Source organism: Microtus pennsylvanicus, chromosome 14, assembly GCF_037038515.1.
Source record: "Microtus pennsylvanicus isolate mMicPen1 chromosome 14, mMicPen1.hap1, whole genome shotgun sequence".
NCBI classification, from domain to species: Eukaryota; Metazoa; Chordata; class Mammalia; order Rodentia; family Cricetidae; genus Microtus; species Microtus pennsylvanicus.
The window spans coordinates 10,048,676-10,073,108 of NC_134592.1; the positions used below are offsets into that span (position 1 = coordinate 10,048,676).

At 42.2% G+C, this 24,433-nt stretch overlaps 1 protein-coding gene across 5 annotated transcripts in view; it reads right to left on the minus strand.

The window, feature by feature from the left end:
- Evl (Enah/Vasp-like) overlaps positions 1–24,433 on the minus strand; it is a 147,073-nt gene that overhangs the window by 90,638 nt on the left and 32,002 nt on the right. Inside the window, exons 1-2 of one of the 5 annotated variants that reach the window (XM_075947349.1) lie at positions 10,698–11,056; positions 3,604–3,724 (exon numbers count right to left, since the gene is read on the minus strand). The exons of 1 other annotated variant lie outside the window; for it this stretch is intronic. Coding sequence is in view for 2 of the 4 variants with exons in the window: in XM_075947348.1 (XP_075803463.1) it covers positions 10,698–10,720 (23 nt within the window). In the remaining 2 variants the exon portion in view is untranslated. Of the gene's footprint in view, positions 1–3,603; positions 3,725–10,697; positions 11,064–24,433 lie in introns of those variants that run through there. 3 more of the 5 variants (XM_075947348.1, XM_075947343.1, XM_075947347.1) reach the window with 3 other exon arrangements.

The window sequence follows — 24,433 nt, forward strand, 5'->3', positions numbered from 1 at the left end:
ATATAGAGCTCAATAAAAATAAAAATTAAAAAAAAAATTTCAGCTCTAACATGCCAGATAGGGAACCTGGAGAGGTAGAAAGAATTCACTATCTTTCCATTCAACAGCCCCCCAGGGGCTCATTGTTAGGCAAGTGCTTTCCTACTAAATTGTAACCCAAGTCTCAAACTCTAGTCCTTCTAAGAGCTGGAGGTTCTGTCCTAGCTATTATGACAATGCGAGCTTGGAAAATGACAATTTTGAAAAAGATCTTGAGCTTTTCTGTTTACAAAGCATTTTTGGATATATAATCTAAATGATGCATACACCTCAGTAAAAGAATAAGTGATTTTCCCCAAATTATATAAACTACAACTCTGAACCCACATTCCAATGGGATATTTGATATTACACACTTTAGACTCCTTCCAGTTAGGCATTTTGACTTATGTATTTTTTTCTCTCTCCTAAACATTCTTTTATGTTCCATGCCAGGATTCTCTTTTTACTACAGCAGTACTTGAGCATAAATTCCAAATTGTTAAGCAAGAGATTCCTTCTGAGGACAAGTGGGAAATTCAGGAAGCAAAGTGTCTACCCTTAGTAGATCTTCTCAGAGCCTTCCTGATACTGCATAATGTCTTTTTCCAGTGGACTGGGATTTACAGTTCCTTTCAACATGACCACCAGAACTCTTTCCCCCAAAGCCTCCAGAAAGGCCAGAGTACAGCAGCCAAAGCAGAGCTCCCAGAATCAAGTGTTCCTGTGTTCAAACAGCAGCTATCTGATGCAGGACGAGCCATCTAACCAGGGTATGCCTCAGTTCTTTCATAAAATGAGTGTGACAGTAACAGCAGCTTCCTCACTAGGTTCTTTTGAAGACAAAGTGCTTGTATTTATAAAGATTCAAATTCTAACACTAGCAGTACCCAGTGAGAGTCTGAGATGTAACCTAAGTTCTCCGAACTTTAGGTACCTGGGAGGTAAAATGGTCACAATGTACCCAAACACCAGAATCCCTGCTTTCTACTCATAGACTACAGTGAAGATCAGACACAATAACTAGCTCGTGCACACCTGCACTGTTATTCTGTTTGAATATAGAAGAATCAGGAACTATGTTTAAATATATAAGGGCTTTCAGTTGAGAGTGGTGTGCACACCTGTGATCCCAGTACTCAGGAGTGCAGGCAGGAGGATCAGGATTTCAAGGCTAGCCTTGGCTACATGAGAGTTCAAGATCAGTCTGGGCTACTGGGACCCTGTCTCAAAAAGTCAAAATAAACAAATAAGGACTTTTAAAGGCCACATGAATTTTTACAACTCAAACATTTTGTCGATTCCTAGAACTGTGAAAACCTATCACACACTTCCTGCTCTTGTTACTTGGATAAATTCTGCTCAACTACAACAAACAGATCTTGCTTTTATTAAGTTCAATGGCTTTATCAAACTCCTCAAAGACTTTCATGTTAAAAATGAGACATCCAAATGGCAGTACCTGTCCCCTTTCTTGTCAGTTTTCATTCTGGTCTGCAACAATGATTAAATTTGACAGAAAATTTAAAAAGAAAAACAGGAACACAGCAAGTACTGGGAAGCCAAGACTACCCCAGCTCTGTTAAGTGTGCTGGGATGCAAGCAGAAGAAGTGTTGTTCCCATCTTCTGGTCACCTTCTGCCTAGTTAAGAAACATTAAATAGTAGATTATGGATTAGATCTCTTAAGTGTTATATAGGAATTCAGAAAAGAAGAGAACATGGGGCACAGAGGTTGTAAAAGCATCCAAGGAAGAGGATTTAGAGGGATGTCATCAATAGAAAAACAAGGGTTTTGATAGGGAGCAAGGCAGCACACACAGACCCACAGCCAAAGCAGATCTCCTACCCCCAGACTCTAAGATGGGCTTGCCTGTGTAGTCCAGTAGGCCAGGCTTGCCTCAAGCTTGTTATCCTGCCTCAGTCTCCCCAGGGATGGAATTCTAAGTGTACACCATTGAGCCTGCTGCTCAAGCAGTTTTCTGGAGCACAGAAGCTAAACTTCTGCAAGTTGAGCTTCAAGAGAAAGGGCAGAAAGACCACAAAGGGCTTTATGTGTAGAAAATGAGAAGCTGTACCAGCAATGAACAGAGTTCTGAATTATATGTTGGGAAGGACTGTCCCCAAAACAGGAGGACCCATTCACTCCATTCTTGCCTGTCTTTGAAGGAAGCTGCCTTTAACTTTTCAGTCATGGGTAAGAATAAGCTGACCTACACATTGTTCACACCAGGAATCTGATCCTCACAGATGTCCCAGTCCAGAAGTTTGGTAAGGTTGACAAGAACTTAATCCACTGCAGCCATTGTACCCACATTTGAAGACAAAGGGGAACAGAATGTAAAGATACTGAGTCCTTATCTCCTGGTGCTGAGACTGTTCTGAGGTGTATTTGTCTGCGAACGTGTCCTCTCTCCAGGGAAAGGCATTCCACTGAGTACAATGCTGTTGTGTTTTGAGATGGAGTTTTACTAAGTGTCTATTGTTGGCTCAGAACTTGCTATAGACCAGGTTGGCCTCAAACTTGCAGTAATTTTCCTGTCTCTTAAGGGGTTTGAGGAGTGGCCATATTTGATTGTAATCTTTCCCACTTACCCCACCCCAATCTTAAACCTGTACAAAGATTCTCGAGTTAAAGTCACTCTTTAAAGTTCTTCTATAGCTCCTTTTAAGACCCATATACACCTTATTAAAGCTATAACAACCCATTTTGCTGGCACGTTCTCATCACTGAAGTCTTACTTTGGCTTGCTCTCCTTTCAGTGGAACAGAATGCACATACTACTGTCTGGTGCATTTGTTTATTATCAAGCTCTGGACATAAGAGACGATACAGGGGCTCAGGGAAGGTTGACACTTGGTGCTGGTCTCTGGTCAAATTACCTTAGCCAGAAAACACAATTCATTTGTCAACAGCAGTGACAAGGGAGTCTATATGCTAGCCAAGCAAAGATCCCAGCTCTTCCCTGATTAATCACACCTTGTTTATTTCACTTTGTTATAAATGCTTCAGTTGCAAAAGGATCATCTTCTAGGGGCTGATTTTTAGCATTTTAAGTCTCAACTCTCAGTGGGTAGGAAGAGATGGGAAATACTGTCTGTACAATATGTTGGCCTTTTTCCTCTCTCCAGTAAAATTCAAAGTCAAGAAAAGGATCTGACGAAATGCCCTGCTTTCAGTAAATGCAGATTTATTCATTTATTAAAGTGTCTTCGAAATTCCAGGCACTTTCATAGATGCTTTCTATGAGAAGTCTCATTTAAGCACAATAATTCTTGTAGCAGGTAATAGTCACATTTAAAGACAGGGAAATTAGAGCACAAAGAACTTACATTACTTCCTTGGGGTAAAGGGTGCCCTCTGCAGGACACAGCGAAATCACCACAGACATGGTCACACATCAGAATATAAGTCTGTCCTTGGGTTTTCTTGGCCAAAACATGGGGGGGGGGGGCACACACTGCACCCAGCTCCTTCCTCTGCTTCCCACAGTAAGCTCCTACACTCTACCAACGGTCCTCAGAATTCCTACCCACCAACCCCACAACTCATGCTACTGGTCCAGGGGTTCACTCCAGGAGATACCTCCTCCTCGAGGGTTGCCATTCTCCTCCAGTTCAGATTTCCAAGATGGTATTCTCACCCTTGGCTTCCTCATCCCAAGCTTTTGGCATGTTGTGTTCAGCAGCTCTTGAGGACATAAGTTCTGGAAGACATATTTTCCATTTTCAACTATGGCTTCTATTTGGTAGCTTTTCAGGAAATGTCAGGTGAATGAATGTTAACTGTAAGAGCAGAAAGACCCCTAACTTCCCACCTCCAAAAAGCTACTCCCAGAGTTTGTAGATCCTATGCAACAGGATCAACTTCTACACTCTCCTAAGTCACTGCCAAGAGCCACATGGCTCCACCGTGGTGTGTTAGAATGTGCTGGGACTCAGGTCACATCACCTCACTTATTCAGGTAATGGGTTTTGTTCTGTCCCCTCAGTTATTTTGTTCTTAACATAAGAGACTACAACACCTTAAGCAAGGAGTGGGCCACTACCAGCAGCATCTGAGCCAGCTAAGCACATCATTAACATCCCAAATACGGAATGCAAACATAGCAACGCTTCATCACACACATGAGTCCTTCTACACATGAATCCCCCCCCGCCCCAAAGCTTGATTTAAAAAGACAGGTAGCAAGGTGAGAATGACTTCTCACAGCCACAACATCTGTTTCTCCTGAAAGCACTGGATGTCAGTCTTTGGGTGGCAAACCCACAGCACTGCCTCGGTTGAGTAGATTCACCATTAACTGTAATGTGGAGGCAGACTGGTACGTTCTGCTTTGGCATCCTGGCAGCTAACTTGTTTGTTTTGCTTGTGGCTTGTCAGACACTAACAAAACTGTGGCATCAGTGAAGATCAACTGTGCTTCTTGTTCCCAGTCCATTTCTTCACTCTTAACTTCCCATTCTGTGCTGATTTCCTCCAAGCAGGTGCTCTCCTACTGTCACCTCTAAAGACCCACGTGGTTATGAACCTGAAAAGGCTCTAGGAAATCAAAGAGTAAGCCTCACAGGACCTGTGGCCTAATTCAAATCCTGCCAGCAGATAAGGAATATCTCCAGAGGAGTGGTGGTGACAAGTGTTGAGATAACCCCTTGACTTGAAGCACTCATGCTTCTGTATAGACAAGTCTACAAAAATCAATCATGGCATGACCACTTTGCCCCAGTCACTGTGCAGAGATGGAGGCATAAAAGCCTGTCGGAAGCAGAAAGAGTCAATTACTCACTCTATCTAGGGGATCCTCTGTTCTTCCTCTGCCCTATCCCTTTTCACAACTATGGAATATGTGACAGGCACCATGACATATCCTGGGATCCCAGAAGAGTCTCTGGGGTTTTGTTCATTGCTAAGGTGGATTCACAAGATGTTACTGCAGACAGACAAAACATGAAACTGAGCAGACATCCCTCTAACTGTTGGGTAACTTCATGCAAATTACCTAACCTTTCACAAATTCTATTCTCATTTCCTTCATTCATTAACACACTTACTAGAAACTATGACATACAAGAGCACTAGGGAAATAGCTGACATATAAAATCAACATCTAGAATATACAGATGTTGTTAAAGGACAATAAGGCGAAGGAGAAAGAAGGGGAGGGCCCACAGTGGAGGCTTTTAAAAGAGACTCCAGGTAACACTTGAGTGCAGGCCTAGAGAGAAGATAGAGTGTAATAGCATCTTCAGGGAGGAGAGGGGCAATATAAACACCACAATGCTGGTATGGCTGGTGTGGTTGGAGTGGCAAAGGCCGTTGGAGTGTTGGAGGTGAAATGTGGACACTATCAAGACATGCTGACCAAAACATGCAGGGCATCATGGAAGTCAGGGCTCTCCCATTCAGCGAGGTTAGAGTACCACAGTGACATGACTTGAGTTTAAATTTCAAAAGGAAAAATGGGTACGACTACAGGAACAAGGCAGGAAGCCTGAAAGACAAGGCTGCAATGCAGTCTAGACTAGCAATAGGAATGGCTGGGTACATTCTGAGAGAGAGCTGACAAGATGAGATGGAAGAATAAGGAAAAGGAGTGGGCACTGGCTGGACTGGGGTGACTCCAGAAAGAACAGGTTTGAGAAAGAGTAGAAAAGCTGTTAGCAGTGCTAAATGTGAAGTACTTATCAAACTTCCCACACTGATGCCAAGCAAGCAGATGTGTCCAGACTTTGTCTTCAATGATAAGGTCCTAAATGGGTTGAGATTATCATGTAAGAGGTGACTGGCAGCATCTGTTGACGTTTTTTCCTCTTTCCTTTCCCTACCCAGCTTGCTTCTCCCTTAACCTCACCTGAGATGTAATTCCTCAGCACTGTGCAGCCAACCACTTAAGTACTGGTCCACTCACCACATGACAGCAGTCCTGAAATGGAAAGGACCAAACTCTGGCTCTTGACATTTGCATGGGTGCTTCAGGCTTACAAACTTCATGTCTTTTCTGAGCCTACTCCTTTTGGCCCATGTCAACATTCCAATACAAGGCCAGGAAAAAAAAACTATAACATTTCCCAAGGCCAGATTTAAGTTAGAATAAAGAAAAAGAAGTCGGTTGGAGTTTGAAGTTCAATCATTCTATGAAACAGAACCAAAACAGACTCAAAATAGTAAGTCCCCACATGACTGACACATTCCAACAGGGTTTTACACCTTGGAACTGGTGTACAGGGTACCTTCTGGAAATAAATCAGAATCATCAGGTACTAAGGGTTCTAAGAAACAGAGGTCTGTGAAGCTTGTGGAAACGCCCCTGTATCCAGGTCCTATTGTCTGTAGGAACACCAGGATTACAGGTGTGTGCTACCACACTTGGGTTTCCACGGTCCTGGGGTATTCAAACCCAGGTCCAATAGTGTTCAGCAAGCACTTTACTGGCTAAACTATCTCCTTAGATCTCTAAAACGTTTTTTGAAGTAAAAAACACTCTAGTATCATTGAAAATCAAAATTAAAAGGGCCAAATTCAAATGACCCATGTTTACCACAACAGCAAGCTACAGCAGCATGCCTGGTGTCATAGTTCCATGGTGGGAAAAAATTCTATAACTCTTGGGAAATGCCAGTCACTTCTCCAGCTTTTAGGATCTTGTAACTATGGGTGTAGGGTGCAAGCAGCAGTAAATTCCTTATGTGCTCCCGCACATTGGTGTTGGGCTGAGACACTTCTTAGCACTGTCAAGTCAGCAACCAGCTGTTCAGAATGCTCTTCTGGTCCAGCATACACCACAGCATAAATCTCAGGAGGGCACTGAGTTAACCACATGGCTTGCTTGCTTTTATTCCTTTCAGAATCCTGGTTAACTAAAATGTGTTGATTGCTAAGTACAGCTCTCCTATATGTCAAGCAGTGTTAAGAACCAAGGAAAGAACATTTAAGAAAGACAGGATTCACCAAAGCTCTCAATAAAGAGTGATGGCATGCAAACATCTATCAAAATTAGATTCCTTTTTTGAGATGAAAATGGCCATTGTGCCCTCAGTGTCCTCTTCTCCGTTCATCTTCATGTAGAAATGACTGATATAATTTGTAAATTATATTATCCCATTTCATGCTGACAACAGCAGGGATTTTTCTGGTAAGACTGGCCATCCCATTGTCCAGATGAGAAAGTTGACACAAAGAAAGATCTAGAGACTTGCTAGGCCCATGGAGGTAATATGCAGCAGTAGCAGGATTATAAACAACTGTTCATCAAGACCTCTACAGAGGAGGGGCTGTGTATCAAACTGACCTGGCCATAGTTGAGCCTCTTAAGCACCACTTGTATAGCAAGTTATCTAAGGATTCAACCAAGCTCACGCCAAAGATATAGGAAGCTGGGTGTGGTGGCACAAGGCTACAATCTAAGAAATTGAGAGACAGGCAGGAACATCAGAGTTCAAGATCATCTTGTGATGGAGGAAGGTCATTGGTTAAATAAAAAGAAACTGCTTGGCCCTCATTGGTTAGAAGATAGGTGGGAGGAGTAAACAGAACAGAACGCTGGGAGGAAGAGGAAGTGAGCTCAGACTCCACAGCTCTCCTCTCGGGAGCAGACGCCTCAGAGAGACGCCATGCTCCCGGCTCCTGGGCAGACACACGCAATGGACGTAGGCTAGAATCTTCCTGGTAAGTGCACCTAGCTGTGCTACATAGAATAATAGAAATGGGCTAGTCCAGGTGCGAGAGTTAGCCTAGAAGAGGCTAGATAGAAATGGGCCAAGCAGTGTTTAAATGAATACAGTTTGTGTGTTGTTATTTCGGGCATAAGCTAGCCAGGCAGCCGGGGTGCTGGGGACGCAGCCCCGCCGCCCATATTACTACAATCTTGGCTATATAGTAAGTTTGAGGTCAACCTGGGCTCAATGAGACCCTGCCTCAAAAACAAACAAAAAGGAGGAAAGAAAAATAGAGAAAAGAGAAAAAGAAAGAGAAGAAAAGATGTGGAAGAGTCTGTATCTGTACAAACCATGTACAGGCTGGTTTCTTGGCATTATAGTATAGCAACATATACAACATATACAACATTTACATGTATTTGGCACCATTAGTAACCTAAAGGTGATTTACAGCATTCAGGGTGAGAAACTTAAGTAAATTGCACATAATCCTTCATTTCATATTCGGTGTCCTGAGGGGAGTTCTGGAACCATCAAAATGTAGATGCTAAGGAAGGGCTGAACTTGAACTGCTTCTCTGCTCCTGATGTCTTCTGTGCCCCCTCGCTGCCTTTGCCTTGAATTTCTCATCTCTGGATCTGTCTGCTTTTCCTAACTCAATGGATCTGAAAGTCTGGTCCGTAAACCTGTAGTACCAAAATTACCCAGGAAGTTATTAAAACTAGGGTGCCACACTCCTCTCTAGTTCCAAGGGCATCCCACCACCATTATCTGGCTCTCAGGTACACAAGCTCCTGGACTAAAGAATGTCATCTGTCTGTACAGTACTAAAGTAGTGTGCAACTGTATCTATCAAGATTCTTTGCTGCCAATTTGGGCAGAATCCTGAAGCAGGGAATAACAAACTCCCATTTCTAGTCTACTTCCCATAATGCCATTTTCTCAGTTAATCCGAGTAGAAGACTTTAACCCCCTTTCACCAAGTCTTTCTTGGCTTTGGGGTCAGAGTCTATCACAGTGAGAACAACTTTGTTGCTCTATATCCTTCCTCCTTAACCACAAATCAAAACTCTAAACTCTGCTCAAAGAGGCATTAAAGGCTGACTCCATTCAGAAAAAAATGCTAACAACAAAATCTGAGCTTCACATTACCACAGCTATCTTAGTTATTTTCCTGTTGCTGTGATAAGACACTATGACCAAAGCTATTAAAAAAGAAAAAAGTTTATTGGGGGCTTACAGTTTCAGACAGTAAATCTATGACCATCATCATGGTGGGAATCATGGCAGCAGAAAAGCATGGCACTGAAGCAGTAGCTGAGAACTTACATCTTGAGACACAACAATGAGGAAGAGAGAAAGAGAGAGCTAATAGAATGGCATTAATTAAGAGAATGGAGTGGGCTTTTGAAACCTCAAAGCCCACCCCCAATGGCACGCCTCTTCCAACAAAGCCACACTTCCTAATGTGGGGCCAACAGGAGACAATGCGTCCAAATATATGAACCAGTAGGGTCCACTCTCATTTCTACAATTTATAGAACTTCTATAGCTCTTAAAAATGTTATTACATTTATTTACATGTGCACATGTGTGTGGAGATCAAAAGACAACTTGTAGGAGTCAGTTATTGCCTTCCACCATGTGAAAGGATTCAAACGCTGACTCAGTCATAGCTGTAAGCACCTTTACATGCCGACTCATCTTACTAGACCAGAGCTTAAGTGACTCCTAGATAGCAAGGCTAATCTTGAAAACAAGACCAGAACCCAGGATTTCTGATTCATCCCTTAAGTGTGCATCTACTGCATCACACCAGACACTATATAAATAGTTCCCTAAGGAAGCTATTCTAAAGCACTGAGCATGGTCACTCTGAAAGAGCACAGGTCTCATATCATCAGGGCTGTTGCCACATGGAAAGGCTTTCCTTACCACAAGTCCACTCCATTCAGAATAATGCAGACACATGCTCTGAAACAAAGGATAACTTCTGGAACCCAAGGCATCAAGTTTAGAGCAAAGGGTGGAGACAACTCTTTGCAGCTTACTTTTCTATGTATGTAGAAATCTCATAATCTCCCATCTGCTCTCTGGGTTGGCTGGCTCTTTTCTTACAGGTTCAATGTCTATTGCAGTAACATTCAGAAGGAACAAAAAAAAAGGCCTGTCAAAGAAAAGCTGAGGTGCCGCACAATCACCCTCTCTGCCAGTCAATGTGGTATTTACGCCCAGTTCTAAGCCACATAGGAATTCCACTGGCAAAAAGAAGGAGCTGTCAGGCACAGACCCATATATATACTTGTCCATAGAAAAGGGCAGAGAAAGATCTGAACGCCTCTGTTCTGCCTCCTTTATTCTCATTTCTTAGATACTATCTCTGTTGGCACATCCCTTCCTACATTCAGACCCAGGGATAGCTTCCTCGGGAAGAGATGGAGGAGCAGAAGGAAGAAGTCACAAAGGATCTAATCTGAAACACTGATGATGACAACAGCGGAAGAGCCCCGGAAAGAAGCACCCAGTTAAACGTTGTCAAGCATATCCCAGAAAGCAGCCTAGCTGCCGCTTTAATAACAGGAAACCAGAGCCAAATCCAAGCCAGTCATGCAGATCCCTTTGCAGAATTTTTCACCCTAGCCGCTACGGTTCTCTTTTTTTGTAAAGCAGCATTAGACTGCATGAGTTTGACAAAGGAAGAAAACAAAAGATAGCAAAAGACTCATTCTGGACACACAGTTGCTATTCTGTATTCATAACTCTATACCAGCAAGAACAGCTTGCAGGATGCACAAGGTGGGATCCTCCACAAATTTACACAAGATCAAACCAATTATCCATGCTGCACTTCCATGCAGTAAACATCCCTGAACCTCACCACCTTGATAAAACCGCACCAAATGCAGACAAGAATGAATCCCTTTTTGTGTGTAGAACCAGCCAGAGCCTAAGCAGTCATTACACAGCAAAAACCTAGAGAGAACAAAAACCCAGCATCAGACTGAGAGAAAACCCAAAACATACCTGAATTCTTCAAATGCAAACATGACCTAGTCAGAGGCAATTTCCTTGGATTGTATGACAGCCTTTTTGGTACGGAGGACAACCATTTAGTCAGTCAGATGGTGCAAAGTGAAGGAAAGAAGAAATGAGGTTTCCACACCCCCTAATATTCTGAAGTAAAAGGCTCTCTGCAGAAAGGGGCCTGCAGCCTCCAGCTCCGCCAGCTGCTGACAAGCGGCAGCTAACAGGGGAGGCAGCTAGAAAACCATGTGATCATTCCAGCAAGTCTGATTAATGCAGTGAATGCTTAGACTTCAGGCTGGGAACTGGATTAGTCTAGAGAAATAAGTCAAACCCAGGGTGCGCCTAGGATCCTGGGTAAATCACGTAACACATTCCACCTCCAAGAATTGTATACGGTGGGGTGCGGTTTTTGCAATGAGAATGAGACCTCCTCTATTGTGATCTGCCTAATGACCTCATCTTCTGAAGGCTGCTGCTGCTACAAAGATCAGACATGACCCATGTTAGAAAGGAGCATCAGATAAGTGATGACCAGGCTACCTTTCAAGGACAGCCAGAGAATGGAACGATTGTTCCGAATCTAATGTGCTGCCCTACTGACAAACTAGCACAGGTGCACATGCTGCTCCAGCGCCACAATCAAAGTTCACACTCACCACCATGCCATACCTAAAATGACCCTGGAGGGCCACCATAATTAGTGGTCTCCTTTATTTGATTATTCATTTACTGGGAGAATAATGTCAGTTCCTTGAAGTACAAAAATGGCTGTAATAATTTCAGAATAGAAGAGAAAGGAAATGAGATGTCTGCCAAAAAGAAAGAGAAATGTTTACCCGTTTGTAAAGCTCAGGCTGGCAAGATTTGGCAAGTGTACTGAGGCTGCCTCCTGAAACCTGCCACGAAGGAAAATCTTCAGCATTTGGATTGCAAATTTTTATAAAATAAGGGAGAAAAAAAATCTCAAATAACAACTTTGAGTCACTCAACCTTTTCACAAATAAAATCAGTTACTAACTGGAATTCCATTTCAGGAAAGTTCTGGAGGCTGACCCTTTTTACAACTATTGCCTTCAGCATTTCTGTATCTCTCACATCAGTAACTGGACTTCCTTTCCCATTCTACTCTGAAAGTCTGCCAGAATATTCTCCAAATAGGATTTTGATGCCACCTTATTTTAACCCTGTGCCCACAAGACTAAGCAAAAACCCTGGATTATGAGGTATTGTTTATTCAACTAAAACTTCACAAACACCAGCTGGGCAATGGTGGCACATGCCTTTAATCCCAGTGCTTGGTAGGTAGAGGCCAGCCTGGTCTACAGAGCAAGTCCAGGACAGTCAAGGCTATACAAAGAAACCTTATCTCAAAAAACCAAAACAAACACCAAACTCAGTCAGACATTTATGGTTTCTCCTTTCTTGGGTGGTCCTAGCCAAGCCAGGTATGCAATCTGCTGTCCTGTGGTTGCAGAGGTACTTGTTTCTTCTGACTATCAAGGACAGCTCGTGGCTTCTCTGCCGTGGACTGTGTGGCATTACAGCATCTGACATGCCACTCCTGACACAGCAGGGGTGTTCACATGGGGTTAAGCTCTGAATTCCTAGCACCTAGGATAGCACTGACAAAAAAGGGTACTCAAAAGGGGGGGTCACTGAAAGACCCTCCTTTGGCCTGTACCTGTCTCTGGTCTGGGAGAAGAGTGATCCAGTATTCACAGTCCCAAAGGTGCTCTGAGTTGAGGTGAAGCTCTTCATGTGACTATCTCTGTCTCATAGAGAAAGAGCCCAGAACTCTTCAGGAAATACAATGACCAGATGCATGGAACAGACAGATGAGTAAGGGAAATCTAGGGTTCTGAGTCCCTTCCCTGGATCACACCACCACCAACCAAGCTGATCTGGAACACTGTCCCCAGTATTCCTCACAACCCTCTGAGTGTGACCTTCTGGTGACAACAGCTTTTTGACAGAATCACAGTGTAGTAGACATAGGACATTCCAAGTCATCAAACAGCCTGGCTTTAAAATCCCAGAATCCCTACTTGTTAATGCTAACTGATGGCAAGCTAGAAACCCCACAGGTAAAGCTGTAGTAACATGTACACAGCTTGTACATCTCTCGAACATGCCAACAAGGCATGAGTCTAAGTGCTTATAGAGCATACAACACTAAATAGATGGTCTGTACAATCTTTACCGTCTCCCAAGATACTTTCTCATTGTACAGCTGATTACTGGGGACTCTTCATAAAGAAGCCACCTTCAAGCTGGGGATGGTGGTACACACTTTAATCCCAGCACTCAGGGCAGAGGCAGGCAGATCTCCAAGTTCAATGCCGGCATGGTTTACAAAGTGAGTCTCAGAAAAACCCTGTCTTGGTCAAGGGAGATGCATTTATTTATCTCTTGAGACCTGTGGGATATTGGGTCTCTGAATAGTTAAATCCACACATGCTCAAGTCACTAATGTAAAATGCTATACAGTATTTGCATATATCTATATACATTCCATATGCTTTAACTCATTATTAGCATATAATATCTAATACTATGTAACAATAACATAAGGCCTATATAAATAATTGCTGTTTTACTTAGGAAATAATAACAAGTCTATCCATGTTAGGAAATAATAACAAGTCTATCCATGTGTAAGGACAGGGGGATGGAGAGCTTCTACACCCTGTAGCTGTTTTCCACCAATAACTCACTGGTGGGGGGCTGATTATATCTTTCTGAACTATGCCCTAAAGTCCTGGCAAGAGTTGGTACAAATAAATGCTAAGAAACCAGCTAGGCGGCCAGCCTGGTCTACAAGAGCTAGTTCCAGGACAGGCTCTAAAGCTACAGAGAAACCCTGTCTCGAAGAAAAAAAAATGGTAAGAAATCAAATCCTACAAGCAAGTACATCTTAGACATCACTGTCCAGGATCCTCCAAATAACAATAAAAAGGCAAAGCCCGATTTAGTTAAGTATGTTTTCAATATCACATAGCTATAAGTGGACGAACAATGGCTCAGACACTGGTTTGTCTAACTCTAACATGCTCTACTGGTGCCTTAATACCAATGAATCATCTAGTTCAAACTACCTCAAGAAAAGGATTTATTCAATAGATGGTGGGCTGCTAGTGGCTCCAAGAAAGATGTGCTATGGTTTGGATGTGAACTGTCCTCATAGGCTTGGGTTTGAATGCTTGATCCCAAGATGGTAGGTAGCACTGTTCTGGGGGGAGGCAGAGCCTTTGGAGGTAGGGCTTCATTGGAGAGAGTGGCTGTTGAGGATGGGCCCTGAGACTTACAACCTGGCTCTGCTTCTTTTTCCATCATTGGTTCTTGTTCTACTAAGATGGAGCCCCAGACACATGCTCCTACTATCATAGAAATGCCTGCTCTTTATTGCTTCTTTGCCATGACGGACCATGAGGCAAAATAAATTCCTTCTTTAAGTTGCCTCTTGGCAGGTCTGTATTTAGTCAAAACAATGCAGAAAGTAAAATAGCATTGCAGGGCTGGGACATTATGATCTATCTGTTTATGCTATCTTATATAGTTGAGCTGAATGTTATAAATACCACATTTTTTGTTGTTGTTGTTTTTCCAAGATAGGGTTTCTCTGTAGCTTTGGAACCTGTCCTGGAACTCATCCTATAGACCAGGCTGTCAAGATCCACCTGCCTCTGTCTCCCAAGTGCTGGGATTAAAGGCATGCGCCACCACCGCCCATGATTACCAGATTTAAGGCAAGGCAAGGCAAGAGACCTCCAAAGGCTTGAACTGCTCAGATATACTCAGGAAGAAAACAGATAGAAACCTGAGTTTAAAAGATTTTGGGACCAATGGGAAGAGGAGTCTACCTCTCAGACCAGGCAAATCCTTGACCACATGGTTCTCTTTAAGTGTAAGGAATAGTAACTGAAGTGAACAGCCAAGACTTCTAACAGCTCCAATTTTCTTTGGAATAGGGCTAAAGACTATTTATGTGGCCATAAAATGTTAAATAACACAAATGGTCACTCCGAGGCATCTATCAAAGAGGTGCAGAAAACACATATTCCTGCTTTGGGACTTAGTCTCTGTATGTACTAGGAAGGAATAACTACATGTTAATTTTTCAGGTACTTATTTTTTAAGTAAGTACTTCCATGCAATCCTGAACAAAACAAATACCTTATATAAAATAGAAAGGCTCTTGCAGAAAGTGGAGGAGTCTAGAGTCCTGCTGTGAGATGCCATCACCACCCAAACACATCCTTGGAAGACACCTATTCTCTGGCAGATGCTGTCAGTGCTGGTGCTCATAGACCACCACAGCTGCCCTGATTAACCCATATTCTCTCTCTCTCTCTCTCTCTCTCTCTCTCTCTCTCTCTCTCTCTCTCTCTCTCTCTCTTTCTTTCTCTCTTTTTTCAGTCCTACAATGGTCTCTGCAGTCAGTCCCTGCAACTGTGGCAGAGCACTAGTCCCCCAATCACTGGCAGACTAGGACTTCTCAAAATAAAGAAATAAATAAATAAATTTGGGATGTTATGTACAACACAAACATTAGCACAAATGTTTCCATGTCCCTGACAATTTTCAAAAGCTAAATCAGAATATTTTAAGCAAGTGACCTTAGAGTAACATGAACACCTGAGTTTTGGAAGCAACATGTTTTCTTCTGTGAAATGACCAGTTTTCCAAGAAAGCAAATTTCTGATCTGTGGTGCTCAATCTCACAACAAGAGACCAAGAGGAATCTTTTAAATTCTGTTGTCCTACCAGTTTTACTTGGCAACTGTTTTCCCTTTCACATTTTTAGGTTGTGGGCACACAGCCATGATATACGTGAAACAAAATAAGCACTGAGCACATGAACAGTCTGATGTGCCAATCAAGTAAAACAAGAAAGCAGTCCTGACATTTACGGAAATGAACGTTCACTACTCTCCGTGGAGAGACGAAACAGAAGACATAAATGGAAATCAGAGTCATGTCTAAAAATACTACTTCCAAACCATGGTCCAACCCGGGGTGTTTCCAGTGAGTAGGGAGCACTTGGGAGTGTCCTCAGATGCCTGCTTCTTTAGAGTCTCATTTAGTTCTAATTAATACCCCGCGCTTCTACCCTCCCTCCCCCATCCTTTTGCACCACGCTGCAGTACCTTTCCTTGAAAAGTCTCAGCCTGCAGCTAAGCAGCCAGCCTCCAGCGCCTCACTGTCCTGGACTCGTCTGCCTCTCCACCTGCCAACCTGGATGTTTCACATGATGAACTCATCGACTTGGTTCCACATTTCATGCACCTCCACTTCCAGCTCTCCTTGGTCCCTAATCAAAATGCTTTTCCCTTCCTCCACAGTGATTACAGTAAGAAGGAGTTCTGAATCCTAGTGTATTGCTCTCTACTGAAAAACCTCAAGGCTTATTCTTTTTTTTTTTTTTTCGTGTAGCCATGTGGGCTAACCAGTAAATTTCTTTTTTTTTTAAATTTATTTATTTATTAAAGATTTCTGTCTCTTCCCCACCACCGCCTCCCATTTCCCTCCCCCTCCCCCAATCAGGTCCCCCTCCCTCGTCAGCCCAAAGAGCAATCAGGGTTCCCTGCCCTGTGGGAAGTCCAAGGAACCCCCACCTCCATCCAGGTCTAGTAAGGTGAGCATCCAAACTGCCTAGGCTCCCACAAAGCCAGAAGACAGAGACAGAGACCCACATTGGAGCACCGGACAGAAATCTCAAGGTCCAAATCAGGAGCAGAAGGCTTATTCTTAAAGGCTAAGTAAGTCAAGCTCCACACACTACAGTGGGGAAGACAGCATATACTTTGTGAGGATGCTGTGAAGATGATGAAATGCAGGGCACACAGTAACCACAATTGATGGAGGCTCATTTTAGTAGATATGTGTCAAAAGCTTGCCAAATCTCCTTCCTGACCAAATCAGCTAAAACTCAAATTTTACTATGAAAATAAATAATAAAACAAAACAAAAATCCTTCACGTATTGTCTTATGTTAAGTAACTTGGTCTAGTACAGGCCCTAGGCCTCTAACTACACAATGTACAGGTCTGACAGAGCTGGCTGGTAAGATCTGAGGAGGCAGCTCCAGAACTCACCAGATTATTATAGCTTATCCCAAGAAATATACATATAACCTATGGTAGTTTCAATGAAAATGGCTCCCATAGGCTCATATATTTGAATGCTTGTTCTGAAGTTGGAGGAACTATTTGGGAAGGATTAAGAGGTGCGGCCTTGTTGGAGGAAGTATGTCACTGGGGCTGAACTTCTGAAAGTCTATGCCAGGCCTAGTCCTGCTTTCTCTTTGCCTACAACTTACAGATCAGATGTAAGCTCTCAGAGTCATGTTTCCTGTCATGATGATAATGAACTAACCCTCTGAAATTGTAAGCAAGGCCTCAGTTAAATGCTTTCTTTTGTAAGTTGCATTATCATGGGTTTCATCACAGCAGTAGTAACCCTGATCAACACACAACCTTAAAAAAAAAAGGCACATCTGCTATATGAATAGAGTTTTTAAAAAATCCTTTGCAGTTTTGTGCCACTATCCCCAAATTTCCCCATTTTAAAAGTGAGAGGTCACTAGCTGTGATCCTTGTGTTTAAGTCCTATCTGAACTTTCAGAAAGTAGAACAGTTAGGCACAGATAGGAAATCTTTGGTTAATAATGTCTTGAAATCACCCAATATCCTAGAATTCTAGATGAATTAATTTTTTTCTAAAAAAATTTTAAAAATTAGACCTTTCTTAAATTGACAGAGAATGTATGACTACAACATTGTAAATTAAATTCTATTCCACATTACACAATTCAACTGGACTTCAGTGATAATAAACTTTAAAAATGTAAAGTAAAGCCATTTCATATCTCTATTTTGAGGAAATCTATTTAAGCTACCAAAAGAAAATGTTCTACTAAAAGCAAACATAGTTACATCTTAAAATTCACTACTACTCAAAGTGCAGAATTTTTGCATTCCCATCCACAACAGTTACTCTCCCAGAAATTTTTGTTTGTATTCACTTAATAAATGCTTGAAAAAGGTACTGGAGCCAAGGCTCAGTCTATAAAGTGCTATGGCACAAGTCAAAAGGGCCTGAATTTAGATTCTGAGCATCAACATACAAAGCCAGGCATGCTGGTATAGACATGGGGGTGCATGCCTGCAATCCCAGCAAGGGGAAGGTGCAACAGAAAGATCCCTGAGGCTTGCTGCTCACCAGTCTAGATAAATTAGTAAACTCCAGATTCTGGGATAGATTGTCTCAAAAAATAAGGCTGGATGGAAATACTAATGAGGAAGACACCTAGCATTGAACTCTAGGCTCCACGCACATGCATATACATGGACACGCACACCCAATACTTGAAGGGCTCTTGGTGCTAAACAACATTTTAGATGGTCAACAAACAAATCAGTGAATTGTAGTAGTTTTTTGCTTTTTTTGGGGGGGGGTCAGGATCTCCCTAGGTAACCCAGGCCTCAAACTCAAAATCTGTCTGCCTTAATCCCTAGAGTTACATAAGCACCACCATCTAGTGATTTCATTCTAATGTTAAAGTCCAGATGATAAATGGATGATAAGCCAGGGAATGTTTCAAGTGTGTGGGGGGGGGGGCAAGGAACAGAGAATAGGTGATTTAAAAAAAAAAAGACAATGGCATTCGCACCAAGATCTGAGTGACAAGGGTCCAGTTGACCAAGTATCAGGGAATGATCCTAAAATACAAAGAAATCATTTGTGAAAAGGCCCCCAGAGAAAGAGAAACTAACTTCCCAAAATAAATGAATGGAGAAAAAGGAAGAAGAAGAGGAGAAGGAGGAGAAAAGGTGGAGTCTAGCCTCAGCAGCAGCAGTAATAAGAACAGTTTGATTTCAGGTAATCTTTCTCATCATTCAGTTGTTTCATGCAGTCTTAGATATGAATGGAACAGAACAAAGACCAAAAATGCTTCTAAAAATTCTTTAAAAAATGAAGACCACAGTTAGCACTATAGGCTAAGGAAGTATAAGTTCTGTGAGGAGGAGCTTGGCACATTTTGTCATTTTGTTCCAGGGTCAGACATGGAATATTACTTTGCTGGTGAGTTAATCAAATGTTAGTGGACTTAAACAGTTTCACTGGAAGATATTTGTCAAGACAAAAGTTCCAGAATAGATGGAGAAATGGGAAAATGAAGAGCAAGTAAAGCAAGTATGTGATCAATTGAGAAACAGTTCACCAGCATCACCTGCAAGGCTATGCACTGTCAGCAGATGAGACAAGTCAAAGATGAAGCCAGAATTCACGTCTTCCCAAGCTAAGATCAGACCCCAAACGCTTATACTGAAGGCTTGGTCGCCAGCCCCTTTAGCTCTTAGGTAGCAGTGGTACTGTTAGTATTGTGATTTGAATGTGTAATGCACCCCCTCCCATACACACTATGGGCTCATGTGTTTGAACATTTGGTCCCACGCTGGTGGTGTCATTTAGGAAGTTCCTTTAAAAGAATGCTGGAGAGCCGGGCAGTGGTGGCGCACGCCTTTAATCCCAGGCAGCGGCAGGTGGATCTCTGTGAGTTCAAGGCCAGCCTGGTCTACAAGAGCTAAGTTCCAGGACAGGAACCAAAAACTACAGAGAAACCCTGTCTTGAAAAAATCCAAAAAAAAAAAAAAAATGCTGGAGGAAGTGGGTCACTGTAGTGTGAGCCTTGAGGCATTATATATAGCTTGGCATCACTTACTGTTCACTCTCTACTTCCTGACTACAGATGCAATGTGACCAGCCTGCCTCCTTATTTGCTATCATCCCACTGTGGCAGGACACCATCCTTGACTTTAAGCTAGAATAAACCCTTCCTTCCTTAAGTTTCTTCTACTCAGATACTTTGCCACAGCAATAAGAAAATGACTAATACAAGGAGGTAGAACTTAGTGGAGGCCAGCCAGCCAGTCATTAGGACATTAGGATGCTGACCTCTACCTTCTTGATTTTCTGGCTTCTAAGTGAGCAGCTTCCTCTACCACATGCTTCTGCCATGCTGTAGTGTGTTGCACCAGAACCAAGGCAAACAACCAAGTGACCATGGACAGAAACCTCTGACAGCGAGTTACAGTAAATCTATCTTCTTTATAAGTCGAAGGTTCTGAATCTTTTTGTCACAGGTTGGAAAGCTAATGAAGATCTATAGTAAGAGTGGTTGTTGCTGTGACTATAGATACTGACATGCAAGAGAGGAGACTTTGGAGAGGGCTGAGTGTGGACAGTCACCTTGCTGGTGCATTTCACATGGAAACCATGAACTTATTTAGAGTAGAGGCCATTTGCTACACGTCAGCAAATAACTTCTCTTCATATCGTCCATCCCTGAGACTTCCTGAGAAAGCACAGTAAAGATGATGGTCTAATTACTCTGGCAGAGTGGGTAAGGGTGCTTGCCACCAGGCCTAATGACCTGAGTTCAATCCCCAGACCCACATGGTAGAAGGCAAGAACCATCTCCCACAAGCTGTCCTCTGATCTCCATCTACACTAGAATATACATGTACACACACAACAAATGCAAATCCTTTTAATTTAAAAAAGGGGGGAGAATGCAAGGGGCTGGAGAGGTGGCTTTTTCAGAGGATCCAGGTTCGATTCCCAGCATCCACATGGCTGCTCAACAACCATCAGTAGCTGTAGTTACAGGGGCTCTGATGTCCATTTTTGGCCTCTGTGGTTACTGTATGCATCTGGTGCATAGACATACATGCAGGCAAAATATTTCTACATGCTGAAAAAAATAAGAACGAATGCAATACCAAACGTGTAGAATATCCAGAAGTTCTGTACAACTCTGAAGATCCAATTAGTATAGTGAACACCAAGCTTGGTACCCACGAAGTATGTACTACTCCGTTGTTTTCATTTTTCCTGCCCCAGGCTCTACCCCTACAAGGAGGAAGCACCCCTACAAGAAGGAAGCATAAACAACATCCACCTCCTGGAATTGTTGCAAAGATTAAATGAGATGATTTATGTTAAGTGATCATAACATCGTGGTGTATCCTCAAAAAAAAACATGAATCATAATTGTCATTCACAATAATTGAGGAATAGAGCTCAGGTCCAATTATGAAGCTGTACTTGTAAGCTCAGAGTTTATCACTTTTCCATAAATTATAGGAAAAGGTTAAATTAGACTTCAAAGAAAGCTTACTTTAGAGAGCTCAGTGTGAGAGTGTAGTGAAAAAACTCCAGACTCCCTTTTCTATGGAGAACAAAACAAAACAAACAAATAAACAACAACATCAAAAAACCTGGGGGAACATGCCCAGTCAAAGGGACAGATTAAATGTCAGAAGCAGCCCTGGAGGAAGAGTATGTGAACTGACAAAGGATACCCAATACCGAACTGTAAGGATGCTCCGTGAACTAAAAAGAACTTGGTAACAACTGAAAGAATTCAGAACTGCACAAGCACAGTGAAAATATCAACAGACGGAAATGCACAAATAATCAAAGCTTCACCACAAGGGCTCAAAGCAGGCTTGCCAGGCAGAAAAATGAGTCAACAAACTCTATGTCAAGGTGTCTGAAATACTGAGTCAGAAGCTGGGTGTGGTGGCACACACCTTTAGAGCGAGTTCCAGGGCAGTCGAGGCTATACAAAAAAAAAAAAAAAAAAAAAACCTGTCTTGAAAAATAAAAATAAAATACTGAGCCAATAGAGGAAAAGAAGTTGAGCACAGTGACATATGCCTATTAGGCTAAAGCAAGAGGATCACAAGTTCAAAGCCAGGCTGGGCTACAAAGTGAGACCTTGTTTCTAAGGAGGGGAAGTAAGTAAATAAAAAGGTAAAGAGAGCTTTGATGGACTTAGAGAGGATTATCAAGTGGAACAACAGATGCATTATGGGAATCTCAGAAGTACAAGAAACAAGGGAAGAGCCAAAAACTCAATGGAAGAAATAAAACTAACAAATCTGAGGAGATAAACAGACAAATCCAATAAGCTCAACAAACTCCACTGACCTACATTAAAATACACAATTATCAAGGTGTCAAAAGTCACAAAGAACTCAAGAAAGTAGCATGAGAGGGCACTAAGCAGCTAACAGAGCCTGCAAGATTATGAAATGATTTCCCACCAGGAACACTGAAGGGTAAGAGGACACATCCAAATTGATGAAAGGAAAAGATGCAATGGGAAATACTACATGTCTTCAAAAGGGGGAAGTTAAGACTTTCTCAGATAAACACAGATGACATTAGAGCTGGTCCACAGAAATGCCAAAGGAAGTCTTCCAAGTTGAACAGACAGTAAGCAGCAACACAAACCTTGCAAGCATATAAAACTCCCAGGTGAAGGCATGTGTAGTACTGTAATGTAGGTGCATACATAATTTTAAAATTTGTGGCCAAACTTTTAAAAATGAACAAAAAGTAGCTACAAATCCATTTTACTGAATATGCAATAAAGAGTAGTAATTTGTATCATATGTTATATAAAAAAGGCTATAAAAGAGTTAATTTATCAAAAACTTATCAGTTTAAAGCAAACTGGAGTAACTTTAAGAGGTTTATGTAATTGTAATCACAGCCACACCAAAAACTATAGAATGTATACAAAAAGAAATGCGAAAGAAATTAAAACACATCACTAAGAAAGTTCAAGAAGGCAGCAAGAGAAGAAAGGGGAAGCAAACAGAAAATAACCAAGTGATAGCAACTACTTTTAATATAAGAGAATTAAATTCTCCAATTAAAAGACATGCTTTGTAGATAAAATATGATATAGCTAGAGCCATTCTAGACCTAAATTTATACCAGGATGAAAATGACAGAAGACATGGCTGGTACAATAAGAAGCTCCTGAACCTTAAGCCTATCACTGGACACAAAGGAGGGGAATTACATGGTGACAAGAAGATCAGTTCACCAGGAGATACAACAATAATAAACAGATCTCACAACAGATCTCTCAAATGCATGATGCAAACATTGATACAATGAGAAATAGTGACACAACTGTCAAACAAGCTAGCTGGCTGTCCTTTGTCAGGCAAGAAGCTCTTCAAGTGTTGATCTTCGGCACTTTCTTTCCCTCCACACTCAGCAACAGTGAGCAGTGGCAGTAAGCACTGAGAGCAACACAGGTAGTGAGTGCCCTGGAGTGGTGCAGGAGTCAGAACTGCAGCTGTACAAGCCTTCTGGGTCCAGGGAATCGGGACTCTTCACTTTGTGGCTGGCACTGGCTTTCAAGGAAAGCCTAAAATTCCTCAGCCTTGGCATTGCTAAGCTCTTAAGTAGGCCTAGAAAGTCCAGAATCCTTAGCTCTTAATACTTCCTGGCCAGAATACAGCTTTGGCCCAAGTCTGAGACCCTTGTCCCTAAAGACCTGGCAGCTCTAAGCACTCTCCCGGGGTAACCAGGATCTAGTCTTTTCCCCTTGTGATTCATTGTAGCCTTTTATGTTTATTTAGTTTCAGCTTTCCACTTTCTCTTTGCCCTTCTACACTTATTTCTATATTACTGATAGGTTTTATGTATTCCCTGTCAAAATCCCAATGTGGACAGGTGGCATTCACCTATAGTCCCAGCAATGTGGGAAGCTGGGGCAAGAGGATCACATGAGGGCTGGGCAGTGGCACATGCTAAAAGCACTTGGGAGGCAAACACAGGCAGATCTCTGTGAGTTTGAGACTACCCTGGCCTACAAGAGCTTGTTCCAGGACAGCCAGGGTTGTTACACAGAGAAACCTTGTCTTAGGAAAGAAGAAAGAAGAAAGAAGAAGGAAGGAGGGGGAGGAGGAGGAGGAAGAGGAAGAGGAAGAGGAGGAGGAGGAAGAAGAGGAGGAGGAGGAAGAGGAGGAGGAGGAGGAGAGCAAGAAGAAGAAAGAAGAAGATCACATGAGCTTGTCACCATCCTGGGCATCAATGGAAGACACTATTTTAAGACAAAACAAACTCCTGATAACAGTTTTAAAAAAAATCAGACATAGAAAATTTTCTGTTAAGTATGTTGGCACACATCTGTGAATTTGGGAAGATATGGCAGGAAATAACGTGTTGAAGGCCAGCCTTCAACTATAAAGTAAGTATGAGCTTTATAATTAGAAGACCATACCTGAAATACAAAATAAACAATCCTAAAATTCATACAAAACCTCAAGGGGCTCTGAACATCTAAAATAGCCTTGAAAAAGGACAAAGCTGGAGGTCTCACACTTCTTGTTTTAAAATACACAACCCAATCACCAAGATATGGTACTAGCATAGAGACACAAAAAGACAAAATCCTGGGGCAAACCCTTGAATATATGGTCAAATGGTCTTCATCAAGCCTCTAAGGATACAGAGAAGGTCAGTGTTCAACACACAGTGCTGGGAAAACTGGACTGCCACACACAGAAAGTATAAAGTTGAACCTCAAACCCATACATAAGAGTAAGCTCACAATAAATCAAGACTTAAAACACCCTACAGAAAGCAAAACACTTTCTTTAGTAACTGAGGAATTGGAATTTTCATTATTCCTCAGTTACAAAATCAAATGTCAAAATAGGCAAATGAGAACATGTGAAACTTTAAAACTTCTGCACACAGGGCCTGGCAAGCTGTGGGCAAAGTGCTGGCTGTGCAACTGAGGCTAAGTTCAGCTGCCTAGCAACTACATAAAAAGCTAAGTGTGGTAGCCTTGTTCCTGTAATCCCGGCACTGGGAGTGGAAACAGGAGGATCCCTGGGACTTGCTGGTCAGTCAATCTA